Source organism: Podarcis liolepis (genome assembly GCF_965112155.1).
Source record: "Podarcis liolepis genome assembly, chromosome: 12".
NCBI classification, from domain to species: domain Eukaryota; kingdom Metazoa; phylum Chordata; class Lepidosauria; order Squamata; family Lacertidae; genus Podarcis; species Podarcis liolepis.
Window position 1 is genome coordinate 28,576,432 of NC_139563.1, and position 15,769 is coordinate 28,592,200.

At 42.2% G+C, this 15,769-nt stretch overlaps 1 protein-coding gene across 4 annotated transcripts in view; it reads left to right on the forward strand.

Annotated features, from left to right (window-relative positions):
* DYNC1I1 (dynein cytoplasmic 1 intermediate chain 1) overlaps window positions 1-15,769 on the forward strand; it is a 231,916-nt gene that overhangs the window by 4,559 nt on the left and 211,588 nt on the right. For 2 of the 4 annotated variants that reach the window (XM_083469062.1, XM_083469066.1), the window contains one exon: window positions 3,326-3,452. The exons of 1 other annotated variant lie outside the window; for it this stretch is intronic. In XM_083469062.1, the coding sequence (XP_083325188.1) occupies window positions 3,450-3,452 (3 nt within the window). In that variant the 5' untranslated portion in view covers window positions 3,326-3,449. Of the gene's footprint in view, window positions 1-2,413; window positions 3,453-15,769 lie in introns of those variants that run through there. One more of the 4 variants, XM_083469063.1, reaches the window with a different exon arrangement.

Sequence of the window (15,769 nt, forward strand, 5' to 3'; positions counted from 1 at the left end):
CAAGTGCCACCCTTCCTGGGACCGGAGGTGATCTGCGAGAGGAGCCTGCTGAGGAGTTACAGAAGGTTTTGACAGCTGTCAAATTAGCTGTCAAAGTCGGAAAAACAGAAAGCATTGGTTTAGCCGGCTTTATTGTTACAAGTTGTTGAAAATAAAGAAAGACTGAAACAAATTAACCGGACTTTTGGACTGGAAGTGAAAGGAATACTAAATAACCAGAATCCCTCTAGAGGGGGTTCACGGACATTACAATAATGGAAATAGGTCGGAAAATACTGGCTGACTTGGATGAGGTTGTTTTTCTCATGGGAAAGCTGCAAAAGATGTATGAGCAAGGTCATGTTTTGTCTACAAGCCCTACAAAATTGAAGTCAACAGCAAATATATCTATGGAGATGGAAAAGGACTTGACGTACAAAACCCAGGCAGCTGGACAAGAAAAGAAACTAGAAACTGAAGAGGTGGAAGAGATATATGCTGAACAGGAGGAGCAGAAAGGAGGGGCTGAAATGTTACAGAAGGCGAATGAGAGCCGGAGGCCTGCCAAGATGGCTGCAAAAGAAAACAAGGATTGGAAGAGGGAAATTTGGTTTGAACCAACTTGGAAGGATCTTCCTTTGTGGGGATCTGAAGACCTAGGGGCTATTAAATTGATCAAGGTGGAAGCTGGAGCTTTTGGGACATTTGGATCTAAGAAACAGGACTTGAGCTCCACCTTTAAACAAGGAGGCCTGGCTGGAAGGAATATGGACATTATAGAGAGAGTGCCCCCCCGAGACTGGGTGTTAATCACAAGGGACTTTCAAAGAAGCCGGCAGAAAGGGACTGAGAGAGACTTAAGAGCCTCAGACGTGAGGTTGCCAGGCTAATAATGGATGGACTAATGGACTATGGTTTTGGGATTGAAACCGGGGAAGGGAGGGTGGGGTTTGGAAATCCAAAGGGGGCTTGATTTTTTCTACTCGGTGTTTAATTTTATGCTGTTATCTGTATAAGAATGGGGAATTTGTGGAAGGGAAACTGGGTCAACCTTAGAAAAAGATTTTTATAAAAGATTAAGGTACATAAGTTAAAAGTTGGTATATAAACTGAATTAAATACAATAATGAATTAAGGGTAAAAATTAAATATAAATAAACAAAGTAACAAAGTAAGGTTAAGAAATTAGAGATAAGAACTTGTTGGATAAATATTTGAATTTGGAATACAAGAAGGGGAGGTGAGGGGAAGTTGCGGAAAAAGGTTATTGAAAATTAGACTGTAAAGGATGAATTCTTTTTTTTCTTTTTTCTTTTCTTTTTGTCTTTTGTATTATTCGAAATTCTAATAAATATTACTTTAAAAAAAAATCTGCAATTCACAATTTCTCCTCTAAAGGACATCAGAAAACTTCATCAAAATTTGTTTATCTAAGTTTGTCACTTTCAGTGTAAAGAATGCTCAGTGTGGACAACCTCTCTTGAAACATTGTGGCCCTTAATTCATTTTTAATTCTTTTGAGTCTTGAAAAACTCCTCTCTCCGAGCAGTTAGTGACCGTAAAGCTAAGAAATATTGCTTCCACATTAGGAAAGGCCATCTGAATTTTTTCTTTTTATATAATTTGATAAAGGTCTGTATGAGACAGAGAATGCCTATGGCTTTTCTCACGCACAAGTGAAAGTGCAAAAGTTCATCAATAAGTTTCAGGTCAGTATCTTCTGGGTGTGCTTTCATCAACAGTTCAACTCCTTGCTGAATTTCTTGCTTAGATGCTATCAGAAAAGCAAGAATGGAACAACAACTGTGCAACATCACTGTACGCAGTACTTCTTTTTAAATTGGCTTCAAGTGCATCTTAGGATGCACTTGAAGGATAAAATAATTTTATCCTAAACTTATCTCTTGGAGAAAGTGCATCTAAGGCATCAGGTGCACTTCTGTCATTTTTTTTTTTTTTTTTGCTGTTTCCTCACTCTTTGTCTCCTTGTTTTGTAGTTAACATTTGGCTTTTGCTTGTTTCTCAAGCTCATCAAAATCTTCTCTTTATAAAATCCAGAAGTGAACTGTACAAACTTGCACAAGAACTCAATAACAGGTCTGATTTCTGAAGGGCTTTGCTGACCTTGTGAAAATGACCTAGCACATGGATTTATATCTCTTAAGATTCTGCATATTTTGGCTGTGAACTAGGGCCCCACAATTTTTTTTCAAGTTGGGCCCTACAGTTTCAAATTGGGCCCCACTGGCTGGCCCTGAGTCTCATCGTTGCTGGGCCCGAGTTGCCCTGCTCTTGGATAAAGTCTTGGGTTTGCAATTTTGGGAGAGGGGAGACTGCCCGCTGGGGGGCTGGGGAGGCCTCCTCGATTTAGAGGCTTCAGTCTACTTAGACTATACATAAATCCGGCACTGGGGGCAGGGTTTACCAAGGCCCCCACGATATTTTATTCAAGTTGGCACCCCTGGTAGGTCCATCCGAGTCCTACAGTTTAATCTCTACACCATGTTGGCTCTCCAACACTTCACCAGATAGTGAGCAAGCTGAAGAGTTCCCCAGGAGTTTTATTCAGGCTGGATATTAAAGCAAACAAACAGAGGAGGGGCATGGATTAAAAAAAATACACCCTGAATATACACTCTGTTGTTTCTCTTCCGCTGTTTTTTCTGTAACACAAGAATCCACTTGGAATATGCACGTTATTTGAAAAACACACACCCATGTAGTCCTCAGGGATGCAGTGGCACCCTTGAAATCTTCATCTGACTTCTACAAAGTGTCTGAACACACACACAAACTCACATCCTGATCATGAGATGGCAAGGGTGATTTTCTCTCTTGAAAAGCACATGTAAAACAATCACTCTTTTCCACTTCCTCTTTCAGCTCTATGTCCTTTTCAGTATTAATTCTGCTGTTCTCTTGCAACAGCAATATGTGTGTGTGCATGTGCTTTATCACTTCTTGTATCTTTGTGGGATAGTATGAGGGAGAGGGGTAAGAAGTGACCATTGAACTAGCACACACAGCACTTCCTCAAAAATCCAAGTGTGCCAGTGGGCATAAAACTGGTCAGCAACCCCTGATTTATATCATGGAGTGAAGAGGTTTTGCAGACCTGCACCACAATCCTGTAAGCCAGGGGTTGCCAACCCAGCACCTGCGGGTGCAAAGGCTTAATGGATTGTATTCCAGGATAGGCTATGTATCCTGAATGGCATGCTGGAGAAGCTTTAGCTGGGAACTTTGGGTGGCAGCCAGTAGTTTGGTTTCTCTCTAGACATGTCCTTTAGTAGGTCAGTCATGGTTACCTACTTTGACTTCTTAATCTGTTTCTTCACTCTCCCAGGTGAACATTGCAGTTTTAAGTGGCTGGTGTAAATCCTATAGGAGTTTGTCCTTGTCTGAAGGTCTGGAGAAAATGTGGCTACGTTTGATGTTTAGTTGACAATAGATCATGTGATACGCTCTTCATGGTAAATATAGTAGTTTGTTGGTATCTGGCATAATAAGACAGTGTTTATATGCCAATTGAATAGTTGCACAGTGGTGTTCAGAAAGTGAACCTGCTGTGTAGACTTGTGAAGAATCAGTTTGATGATGAGGTGGAAGTTGCTCCAATTCTAGCTGTATTTCTCAAGGTCCCACCCCTCATACTGATTTCCCTCTCCTTTCTTTATGTATCCAGCTAGTCTGAATGCTAATGCTTCTTCTCTGCAAGGCCATTGGGGTTGGGGTTTTTTGTTTTGCTCTGCTTCCTTGCAGAGGGCAACCCTCCCCTGCATGAGGTTCAAAATACTCCCATTCTGATGCCCAAAGGTCAGCAGAAAAACTGGAGTTTTTCCAGGCCCAAGTGCCACCTGAGATATTTGTACATATAATATACCGGTACTGTATATCAAGCACTGAATTCCCTCTGAATGAAGGCAAAGAAAAATCATAGAACACACCAGTAAGCCAATTACTAAAGGAGCTGATCCTTTCAGCAAGGAATAATAATAATAATAATAATAATAATAATAATAATAATAATAATAATAAATTATTTATACCCCGCCCATCTGGCTGGGTTTCCCTGGCCACTCTGGGCGGCTTCCAACCGAATATTAAAAACAATAAAGCATCAAACATTAAAAACTTCCCTAAACAGGGCCGCCTTCACTTGTCTTTTAAAAGTAAAATAGTTGCTTATTGCCTTGACATCTGCTGGGAGGGCGTTCCACAGGGCAGGCACCACTACCAAGAAGGCCCTCTGCCTGAGCTCCTAATCAAATTAATTTGTGAATAAAGGCCAAGTGTAATGCAAGCTTTGGTATTACAGCTGCAGTCCTAAGAACACTTGCTTGCTGATTTACATATATGCTCACCAAATATTACACAGGCTGCCTAAGATGGTAGCTTAATATTGTAAATGGGTCATTTAGATATACAAAACAGGTTGGTGGCAACAGGTTCTTTTAACTTTCCAGATTTTTCTTTGAAATAGTAAATGGAATTAAATTGGGGAAAAATATGGACTGGCATTTTCATGCCAATGGTGTTGTGTGTACTTCCTGCACAATTAGCACACATCCCACAATAATCACCCATCTGTAAGCACCCACAGATAAAAATAAGGGCATACAGGTTAACTGTACTTTCCCATAGTAAGAATCATCAAGGAAGCCAGTTCCCTGCCCCTGTTACATAAGGCTGCAACCTCTTCTCGTGAGCTGTATGCTGCATTCATTTACAATGCACAAGAAACAATATTTTATAGAGAGCTTGGAAAAGAAGATGAACACTGCAGAATGACAACCTGAGACATTCACCCTCGCAGAATTTTTAACAAGGCATTCACAAAAGGGGAAAGAAGTGTCAGTGATTGATTAAAGTCAAGAAATGAGAAATGTTATTGGTAAATAAAAGGTACTGTAAAGGTAAATGACCCCTAGACAGTTAAGTCCAGGCAAAGGCGATTATAGGGACGCGGGTGGCTCAGTGGTCCTGGTAAATAGGGGCAGCTGGAAGAAAATAAGGGCTTAAGTACCATTAAGCTGTGTTCTTAGAAAATAGGTGTAAGTTCAAAAGGCAAGTGGTTGAACTTAATAAAACTGCATGCTTATTAAACCCATGGGCAAGGGTTGCCATAATGGCATTTTTTCTCAGAGTTCTCTGCTGGCTTTATCACTAACCGGCCTTATCTTGCTAGACCTATTTGTTTCGCTGTGCTTGTTTTTCCACTGACTCCTAACATTTTCTAAATTTACTCTCCTCCTTTTGAATCCTCAGACAGCTGTTGAAGCTCTGTCTCCCTAGCAGCAGTGTTGACAAAAACAAAAGTCACTAAGGCTGAAATCCTATACCCACCTGGCACTAAATCCCATTGAGCTTAATAGGTAAACATGCTGTAGCAGTGCAATCCTATACCTAGCTGCTCAGAATCAAGCCCCATTGAATTTACATGGGCAAAGGACTGCAGCTTTAATCAAGAGATTTAACAAACCATTAAAATTTAAAAATAAGTTAACATTAGCTGCTTTTTTTGACATGATTATATTGGCAGAGAAAGCTGTTTGGATTAGCTTGGTTAAAGTTTATTCAATCTGCCTGCAGGGTATGGGCTGCTGTTCTGCAAATGGGTATAAACATCGGGGTGGCAACAGGGTTGAAGTTGTTTTTCAGAAATGTCCTTCCTTGTAATGGTCAACCAAAACTTGGAAAGAAAGAAAGAATCTGTAGATTTGCTAATCCTGTTTTGCTGACTTTGATCATAGCCATTCTGCCCTCAGAACATTCCAACCGGAGTTACATATTTAATTTTTCCAAGCCATGAAGCTGTTCAGTAACCCTCACCTCCCTGCAAAATTTTCCATACAGACTTTAAAATACAGTGAAATGAAAAAAAAACTAGAGCTGTAGGCTGTTAATGCAGCTTTCCCCTATTGATGACCTATAATGCACAATTAAACAGCTTTCTCAGCTTGCTGGATGCGGAAGACATTTTATCTCAATGTGAAGTTTAGTAGGGGAAAGTTCACGGAGCTGTGAACAAAGACTTTCCATTTGGTGTGTGGCAGCACTGAGATACTTTGCATTGCCTCCACAGCTCAAGTTTAGTGGGGGAAAGGTCATTTCTAGCGGCAGAGGCACTGAACAACATCCTCCCTGCTTCTCATATTTCTTAGAAGTCAGAGTACAGTATTTGGATCGCTTCCCCACTGCACTAAGCCTAGATGGTAAAAAATGTGTCTGCATCCAGAATAAACTTGCAGTAACAAACATTCATGTTCTGTAAACAGGAGGCAGCCTTCTGCATTTTTCTCTGGTTGTGGAACAGTTTACTTGACCCATTTGGAACACCCACAAACCTTTTTTAATACCCAGTGTACCTGCATTTAAAATTTAAATATTTTTACCAGAGGTCCAAATGGAGGAAAAAAGTTATAAAAATCATTTTCCATGCACAGCCTACATGGGTCCCTTGCCTGTCCATATGGCAAATGTCGGGTACAATGAGCTGTGTATGGGCTGAAGACTGATGCAAGCATGACCACCTTGTGAACTGTTTAGTCTGGTGAGAGAGCCTCACATTCTCTGAGTTAGCCAGGCTGATGTGGCTTTGGAGTTTAGCAAGACTGGCACTAGTAGTGTGGCTGAACTTTATTTTTATTTCTATTTTTGGCCCCTTAATTTTGATTTTGCCCTGTTGTGTATTGTCTGGATTATCTCACTGAAGTACTGACAAGGGGATATTTATTGTATTATTTTTTTCTTATTTGACAGTATTGATAGGTTATGTTAATAAGCTTTTCATGCTTTTTCAAACATTGTTTATTTGGGTAATAAGTTGGAGGGTTTTTTTCTTAAGTTGTTCATAAATTTTACAAAACAAATAAATAAATTACCTTTCTAGAAGCTTCTAAGATTGTTGTTTGCTCTAGTAAAATGTTTGGCCCGATGCAAGACATGATATTCTCTATCTTTCTCCCTCTCTATCATATTTTGATGGCGAGAGCATCACCTAGCAAAGGCTTCTAGCATGCTTGACTATACTTAAATAAGTATAATGCACCAAGAAAACTGTAACAGTCAGATAATGTCAGTCCTTCGCAGTCAGTTGACATTTCAAATGATGCACCTAAAGACCTTAAAGTAGAGGAGATTCTCAGAGAACACAACAAGATTATATAGGACAAGCACCAATTCACTCTTGCTGAGTAACAATTCATTTTGATTTCGTAACCTGTGAAGTGGTATGTTAAAAATAATGAACTTTAAGGAAACCCATGAAGAGTGTGATTATCAAAGCTTACTGCATCTGACCTTTGTTTGCTGACTTTTATTATAAAGCAGTCAAGACAGATAATTTATATCATCCCTTTCCTGTACTTTTTAATGACCTTAGATTTAAATTTTTTAAAAATTGGATGCATCAAACAAAAAGTTAGTCTGCCAAACAAAATGAAGGCATCATTATGTATTAGAACTTCTCAAGGTTGTTATTTATAAACAGTGTCTTAAAAGCTAAGCACATTTCCTAGCAGGGAAACATGACTCCTTGCCCTTATCCAGACATGCGTCATACCTGTTTTTGTACATCCATTATGGCTCACTCTTTTTAAATAAAACTTCTCTTTAAGGCTGCTTTTCAGAAATATTGAGTGCAATGTTTACCAACTGGTGCTGAGCAATGCATTTTCATTTGGCTGGCTCTGGCTGTGTGGAAATCCTATTGAGAAGACTGGTGGCATATGTCTATCAGCAAGGACCAGTAGACTGCCCCTGCTGATGCAAACATAAAGAACAAGGATAGATTCCCCCCCCCCCCCAGGTCACAACCTGAAAAATGAATTATATAATGAATTTCTATAATTTAAATATAGCAGGGAAGACTGTAACCAGATGACCTGGACGCTTGCTCACTGTGCTATCCATCTGGTAACAATTGATGGGCAACTTCAAGGCCCCTCCTTCTCTTTCTTCTTAGGGTTCTTTATGTTTAAATCAAACTTGGTTTGGACTTTCCTTCAAATAAATGAATCCTTTAAACAGAGGATACATGACCATCCTAAGTCAGGTGTGTGGGAGAGATCCAAATCAGGAGTCAGGGGCCCAATCTAGGTTGAATCCCCTGTACCTACTATTTACAGTACAGTAGTACCTTGGTTTTTGAACGTCTAGGAAGTCGAACGTTTCAGTTTTTGAACGCTGAAAACCCAGAAGTAACTGCTTCAGTTTTTGAACGCTTTTCAGAAGTTGAATGTGCCACGTGGCTTTCATATTGAGTTTTCCGTATAATGCCTGTAGGAGTTGATAGCAGTCATTCATTTATATGGAAGAAAGTAAAAGGGAACACCAAAAGGCAACATTAGTCTGGTAACTTGTCCTTTCATGACCCTAATGTTTGGGGATGTGAACAGATCTTCTCCCCGTGTGTCTCACTGATTGAAACCCATTTTTTCTCTCCCATATAATTAAATGGGAAACTCTGAGAACCAAACCAATCTCTAGCTGCATTGCCTTCCCATAGGTTCCATTCCTTGGTGTGGTAGAATGCTGGGAGAGTGGGATGCAAAATTAGAAACTCATGTAATATACTTGCAACCTGTCTACCTGGTGGGTACAGTATTTCTAGGAGGAGGATTCATGTGCTCAATGGGATCCTGACCATGTCAACTCTGCACAAAGACACGTTGCACTCCTTGCTGGATCCATGTCATTGTAGAGCAGGCCACTCAGTGTCGTGGATGGAGATAAGCTTGTGGAGCCTAGCTTTTGCCCTTACCACAAGTGTCCCCTTTACTTTTTCCTGTATGAGTGAATAGCAAATTTTGATCAGAGAATGGAAATGAGAGCACTTGAGGACATCACTGATGTGGGGGCTATGCCATGGAGGCTGTGTACATAGTAACTTCTACTCTGGCTCTAGTGTGTTATCATCACTGATTTTTTGAATCCTTGTATGCACAACATCAGCCATGATGTGGAACTATCCTGTAGTTTATTGAGAAATACTTCTGTTCGATGTTTCAAACCAAAAGAAAATCTGAAGCCACAGTCACTTCACAGTTGAGCTGAGGGTCTATGTTTGAGACAGCCACTGCACATGTACAGATAACAGTGCACGCATAGGTGGATGAGAGTTTGTGTGGGGTTGCAGGGGCAGGAAAACTGAATGGGGAATGCACATTGGATGATGAAGGCACCCCCACTTCCTCTCTAGTGTGTACAACAATGTCCAAGTGTGACTTGAAATGCAACTGGTGTGGGTGAGAACAACCTCGCTGCATTTTCAGCTCCCAATGTGTACATAGCCAGAGTATCCCACTTGTTCCCATCTGCATAGAGCCACATGGGTTCTGTTTTTTGTTTACACTGAAGTGTGATTGAATGCTGAGAAACTGAAAATACAATGTAGGTAGATTTAAAAATATCTAGCTATTCAGTGTTTAGACCTTGTCATGGATCCAATTAATTCCTGGTCCCAACTTGACTAATTATGGAGCAAATTAACTTTCCACTTTAAAACCTTTCACATTTATTCAGTTCTCATTTTAATCCCTTACTGTTCTAAGTGAGACTGTCCAGAATTTTCCATCTCTGATTATATGTCTTCTGTTAATCTCCACTTTACATTTATTAATGGAAGTTTAGACCCATTTGTTTTAGTACATTCTGAACCCATTAGATGTTCAAGTGTCCTTTCAACTAATCTGGGAAGAACCTTATGCTAGACCTAGTAGACGTCAGTGAGTTGATTATTATGGTGCTTACAGGCTAATATTAGACCACTTGCACTCAGCTGCTTGATTGGAGGTTTTGAAAAATAGTGAGGCATGCCATTTGACAGACCTTGTCTGCACGTAGTACTTTTCCTGCATGAGGGAGCCATGTGGCAATAGGGTAAATCAAAAGGCCATGTTAAGAAAAGAAGACTTTAGTATTAGGTAGGTGACTTTTTTAAAGGACACATATTTTAATCAAACAGAGAGTTATAAATTCCAACATGAAAGTAGGGCATGTGTCCCACCATGTGGAGTCTTACAATCCAACATTTAGCAAACTACTTGTATGTGATGAGAAAGCAGTTCATTTGAGAGGTAAAGTGTAAGCATTTCCCCCTCCAATTGATGCAAAATATTATAAAAATGACAAATCCGCATTGCAGTAATGGTAAGGCTATCTTACCAGGAAAAGGAAAAGGTATCTGATGAAACTGGTAGATGGGGTCAAGTCTGCTTGTTTGTGGAAATGGAAGCCAGGAATAATTTAGCAAAAGTAACAACCAGATAACCAGATTTTTTTTAAAAAAATATGAAACCACAAGGTTCTTTCTGTTAATATCTCCAGGAGACAAACAACCTGAAATTATTGAAGCTTTTAGATTTTCCATCGTAAAGGAAGTATCACTGATGTACATGGGCTTGTGTCTGTCAGTACAGTGTTACTCAGACTGGCCAAAGGTTGCAAATTTTCCAGGATAGGCAGAAATTGCTGCCATAGTGTACTTTGCTTTTTAAAGCGTTAGCGACTTTCAAAGGACAGTTTAGTGCTGCTATATCTGCTGACGCCACCAGTCTGGACGTGAAATGGTATTGGTTATGAAAATTATTGCTGCTGTGTAGGCGACAGTAGCAACTTTGCAAATACCAATGATTCCTGTATTTGAAAAGATTACACATTTGTAATCCACAGCAGTTTGAGCACCCATTAAATATGAGTCAGGAGACTCATTCGCTTTATCACTGGCTTAAAGAGAGAGGAAGTGACACCGCAGCATGTAAGCCTTGAAATAACATTTTAACTCAGCTATTTCCAATTCCCTCTTTTATCTTTCCCCCCTTTTTGTTCATAGTGTGTGTTGAATATTAAAAATAACTCATTTATTTGCAGAAATTAATTTTGCAGCCAAATTATATCCGTTAAACATTAGTGATAGCAAAGGTTAATGCAGCAGCAATCAGAATGTGCAAATGGAAAATATAAGCTGCTTCCTGTGGCAGTAATGAGGATACACAAGAAAGCTGAGTGCACACCTCACTTTTGTTAACCCCTCTGGTGTGTTCTGCATGGATTGTTCCTCATCTGCAGGATGCTGCATGCACAACTCCAGGGTTGCCAGACTTCCAGGTCCAGCCTGAAGTCTCCAGGTTTGGCCCCCTCCAGGTGGCAAGTGGAAGGCTTGAAGCTCTAGGTGGTCAAGAGTGCCTGTAATAAAATATATATTATTAAGAAGACTGTGAGTGCAGCTTACAAGCTTCAGCCTGGTAGGAGCTGGCTACAAATTATAGCATAGACATGTCCTCTATTTGATATTTTAAGTAGTGGTCATCAGATCTGCTTGGGGTTCATTGCATGATTGGAGTGATAAATATTGAATGTATGTCCCTATAGTAATGATGAATGAATGAATGAATGAATCAATCAATCAATCAATTTATTTCGGTCACTGACCAGAATGCAAACATATACAACAACAGAGAGCATATAAATATGAATAGATTAAAAGTAAGCTCTGCGAGCTGATACACAATAAATAATTCAGATATAAAACAGCTAAAATATATAAATTAAAACCTTGACCGCTAATTTAAAACATATTAAGACATTGGCTGTTAGAGTCATTCAGAGCTTATCTCCTTAATTTTATAGCAGCAGCAGCACAGAATTTAGCCACTTTTAAGGTAATATCTGGTTCCCTGTCTTCAGTTAAGTATTTTAAGTAGTAATAATCAGTTCTGCTTGGGATAATATTCTGGCATTGTTCCAGAAGCTTGCTGTTGCATCATGATGGTGGCACAACACCTCTGTCACTGTCACCTTGCATCTCTGTCTATTGTAATAAGCAGTTAATATGGGATTATTTTATTTTATTTTTTGCTGAAAGGAAGCATAGAAGTGTAGGTTTGCTCACTGGCTTTACACACAGTGCAGCTGTAGCTACATTTCATCAAGCTGATATCTATTCAGTTGCGACTATATACATATACAGGATCAGGTGCCTGTCTGGGAGCACACAAAGCATTAGTAAATAAGTATCACGATGAGTTTCATTCTGTGTTCTATTTTTAACCTTTCATGGCCATAGCAAAGGGAAACAGGTGTGAAAACAACTACCGCTTAGGCAGCTCATCTTCATTCAAGCAGGATAAGTGTAAACAGATATGCCTTCCATTAGGGGAAAACCTAATAAAGCCAAATGGCATGAAATCACAAGTATGAGCTCAAGCAGACCAAAATCTAACTCCTTGGGGAGCCTTGTCAGCAATATCTCATTTCACCTCAAATAGGTGTTATTAAGAATGTGCTTTGGGGAGCCACAGAAAAGCAGTATGTAGTGTTAAGTTATGGCAATGCTTCCTGAAGAAAGGGAGAACAGTGTAACAGATTGAAACAAACAGATGTTCCAGACCTGGAGGCGAAGGATAATGTCAGAATTTTATGCTCACAATTTGCAAAGATGCTGAGTGGAATGTACTGTTTCTGATCTATGAAGTTTCTTGTCAGGGAGGGTTCTTCCTAGGCCCGTGTGTGTGGCCCCAGTGCTGTGTTCCTGCCTCACTGCCCTATTCTGCCTAGGTCAGAGATAACAAATGTGGTGCCTCCAGATGTTGTTGGACTCCAACTTCCATCAGCCACAGGCAGCATGGCCAGTGGTTAGGGATGATGGGAATTGTAGTCCAACATCTGGAGAGCACCCCGTTGACTGCCCATGACCTACACACTGGTTCCAGTGCAGTGAATTAACATTTTTGTTACCCTACCCATATATCCACAAACTTCCAAGTTTGCTGAAATATTTACTGAGAACAATACATCTTCAGAACTTATACCTCTCCCTATTAGGCAATGACTTTGTCACAATTTGAGATTTTTCTTAAATCATTTTCCTAAAGAAATTTCATAGAGGAATTAGGACTAGCCTGACACACTTGTCCACCATGTGCTGCTGCTGCTACTAGGCCAACAATTGTCAGGTGATACAAGGAGCCAATAGGATTCCATCTGGACTAGGAGAACCTTTAAAATATTATAGGTTCTGTGACAGAGTACTGCCATAGTTAACTTAATGGATAATTTGTGTCAAAGAAGTACAGGCAACTCCCAATTTATCCTGCCCCATTCTGCCCCTTTTTGTGATGTTCCTGTGACTTCTTGGGTCACTTCTGGGTTTAGCGTGATGTGTGTGTGTGTGGTTGCACTCATATCAGACTCGCCTAAAATAGTCGCTTCCTGTAGTCTTAAAAAACCCAGCAAACTTCAGTGTCTATGCATTAAATATATACCTGCAGGTATCAGACTGGGACAAGAGTTCCCCCAGGGTTGCCCTACCATTAGGCAGAGTGAGGTGGTGGCCTTAAGTGGTAGCTGTAAGTTGTAGATAGCAGTGGCCGTCTCCCTGATGACTGGGCTTTCCCATTCTCCTGAGCCAGTGGCAGTATTCATTGTGATACATGGTTATTGGCCTGGACTGGTCTGACTTGCCTAATAATATATGTTAAATATGTGTACCTACTTAGATGCGGCAGCTTTGGTTCAGAATACAAGCTTTCCTCCAAAGAGTGATACCATTTTAACAAAAATGTAATCCAAATAATTTCCAGTGTGACAAACAAGCAGATACTGGATTCATGTGGCCCTTTGTGTGTGTGTGTTTTGTGGGGTGGGGGTGGGGGTGGGGGTGGGAATCCCCGGCTGATTTTTGCAGACTCTCTGTTTTTCCTCTCAGCTGTTTCCTTTCAAACATGTTTAAAATAGCTGACTTGGGCAGTGTTTGGTTTGGGAAGAAATGTTTCTGTGACACTAGAGCCTCTAGTGGAAATGTTTGCACAGTGCACCTTATTTTGTCTCGGCTTCTTGTGATGCACTACCGTATTTTTCGTCCCATAGGACGCTCCGTCCCATAGGACACACCTAGTTTTTTTTTGGGGGGGGAAATAAAGGAAAATTGTTTTTCCTTTATTTCCCCCCCAAAAAAAACCAGTTCGGGGAAACCAAACCAGGTCGGGGAACAGCGGGATGGCGGCGCTGCGCCTCCCCGCTGTCCCCTGAGCTTGTGGGGCTGGCCGATATCTGCCCGAAGCGTGGGGCGATCTGCTTCAGTGCGCCTCGTGCTCCGAGCAGTAGGCTGCTATCCGCAGCCTAGGGAGCCCTGCGGGAACTCCTGCAGGGCTCCCCAGGCTGCGGATGTCTGCCCGGCGCGCGGGGCGCTCTGCTTCAGGGCACCCTGCGGGCCGGGCGGCAGGCTGCTATCCGCAGCCTAGGGAGCCCTGCAGGAACTCCCGCAGGGCTCCCCAGGCTGTGGATGCCTGCCCAGCGCGCGGAGCGCTCTGCTTCAGGGCGCCTTGCAGGCCAGGTGGCAGGCTGCTATCCGCAGCCTAGGGAGCCCTGCGGGAACTCCTGCGGGCTCCCCAGGCTTGCTGATAGCTTCCTGAAGCCTGGAGAGCGAGAGGGGTCGGTGCGCACCGACCCCTCTCGCTCTCCAAGCTTAAGCAAAAGCCTGTATTCGCCCCATAGGACGCACACAGATTTCCCCTTCATTTTTGGAGGGGAAAAAGTGCGTCCTATAGGGCGAAAAATACGGTATATTTTAGAGTGAAGAAAATGAAAGAAAAGGAGGCCCATATGACTAGTAGAGCAGTGTTTCCCAACCGGTGTGCCGCGGCACACTACTGTGCCGTGAGACACCGGCTGGTGTGCCGTGGGAGGGAGGCGGGCGAGTCGGGCGGCGAGAGGCGGCGGCGGCGGCGAGGATCCGCGTCGAGCCGGGGGCGGCTCCGCGGTGGTGGTGCCGAGCGGCGGGGCAGCTCGCGCAAAAGGGAGGAGCGCGAGACAGCGGAGGAGGAGGAGGCCGGCATGTCCGGGCAGCAGCAGCAACAGCAGCAGCAGCAACTCCCGGCGACGGCTCCTCCTCCGCCCGCTATCGCCGCCGCCGCCTCAGCTGCCCTCGCTCTGCTGCCTCCTCCCACCCCGGCAAGGGGAAGGGAAAAAACGTTCACTTTTGTGCGTCCCCCCCCCCCCGCGTGACGCTGCGCGCTGACGTCACGGGGCGGGGCTTTAATGGTGGTGTGCCGCGAGATTTTTTTCCGGTAAGCAGGTGTGCCGTTGCCCAAAAACGTTTGGGAAACACTGTAGTAGAGATTATGAGTAGGGTTGTCCACCCAAGATCCACATCAGCACCATACATTTAAAGCACTGTTATACCCCATTAAAAATCATGGCTTCCCCCAAAGAATCCTGGGAACAGAAGTTTTTTAAGACTGCTGAGAGTTTTTAGGGAACCCCTATTATCCTCAGACAGCTACAATTCCCAGAATTCCCTAGGAAGGGAGATTGATGGTTAAACCACTCTGGGAATTGCAGTTATGTTGAGAGAATATGGAGTCTTCTTACAACTCTCATCTCCCATAACAAACTACAGTCCCCAGGATTCTTTGCAGGAAGCCATGACTGTTTATAGTTGTATGCCACTGGTTTAAATGCATAGTGCTGATGGGACCCAAGTCCAGTTTAAACAAAAGGAAAAGAACCCTGAGAAGGGAGGGCAAGAGAAGTCTTGAAGTTGCCCATCAACAGCACTTGGACAGTGCACTGTCCAATTCACAATTCTCCCCACTATGGGGAGATATAATGTATTACTTTTAAATCATAGTCATCCTATATCAATGTGTATCTCACATGGCAGGGTGCGGTTGAGTTCATGTCCAGCTTACTGGTTTCCCACAGGCTGGAAGGGCAAACAGAGGACTGCACACTACAGCATTTAGTGTGAGAACAGAACCCTAGACTAGGTGGGCCATTGGCCTGATCC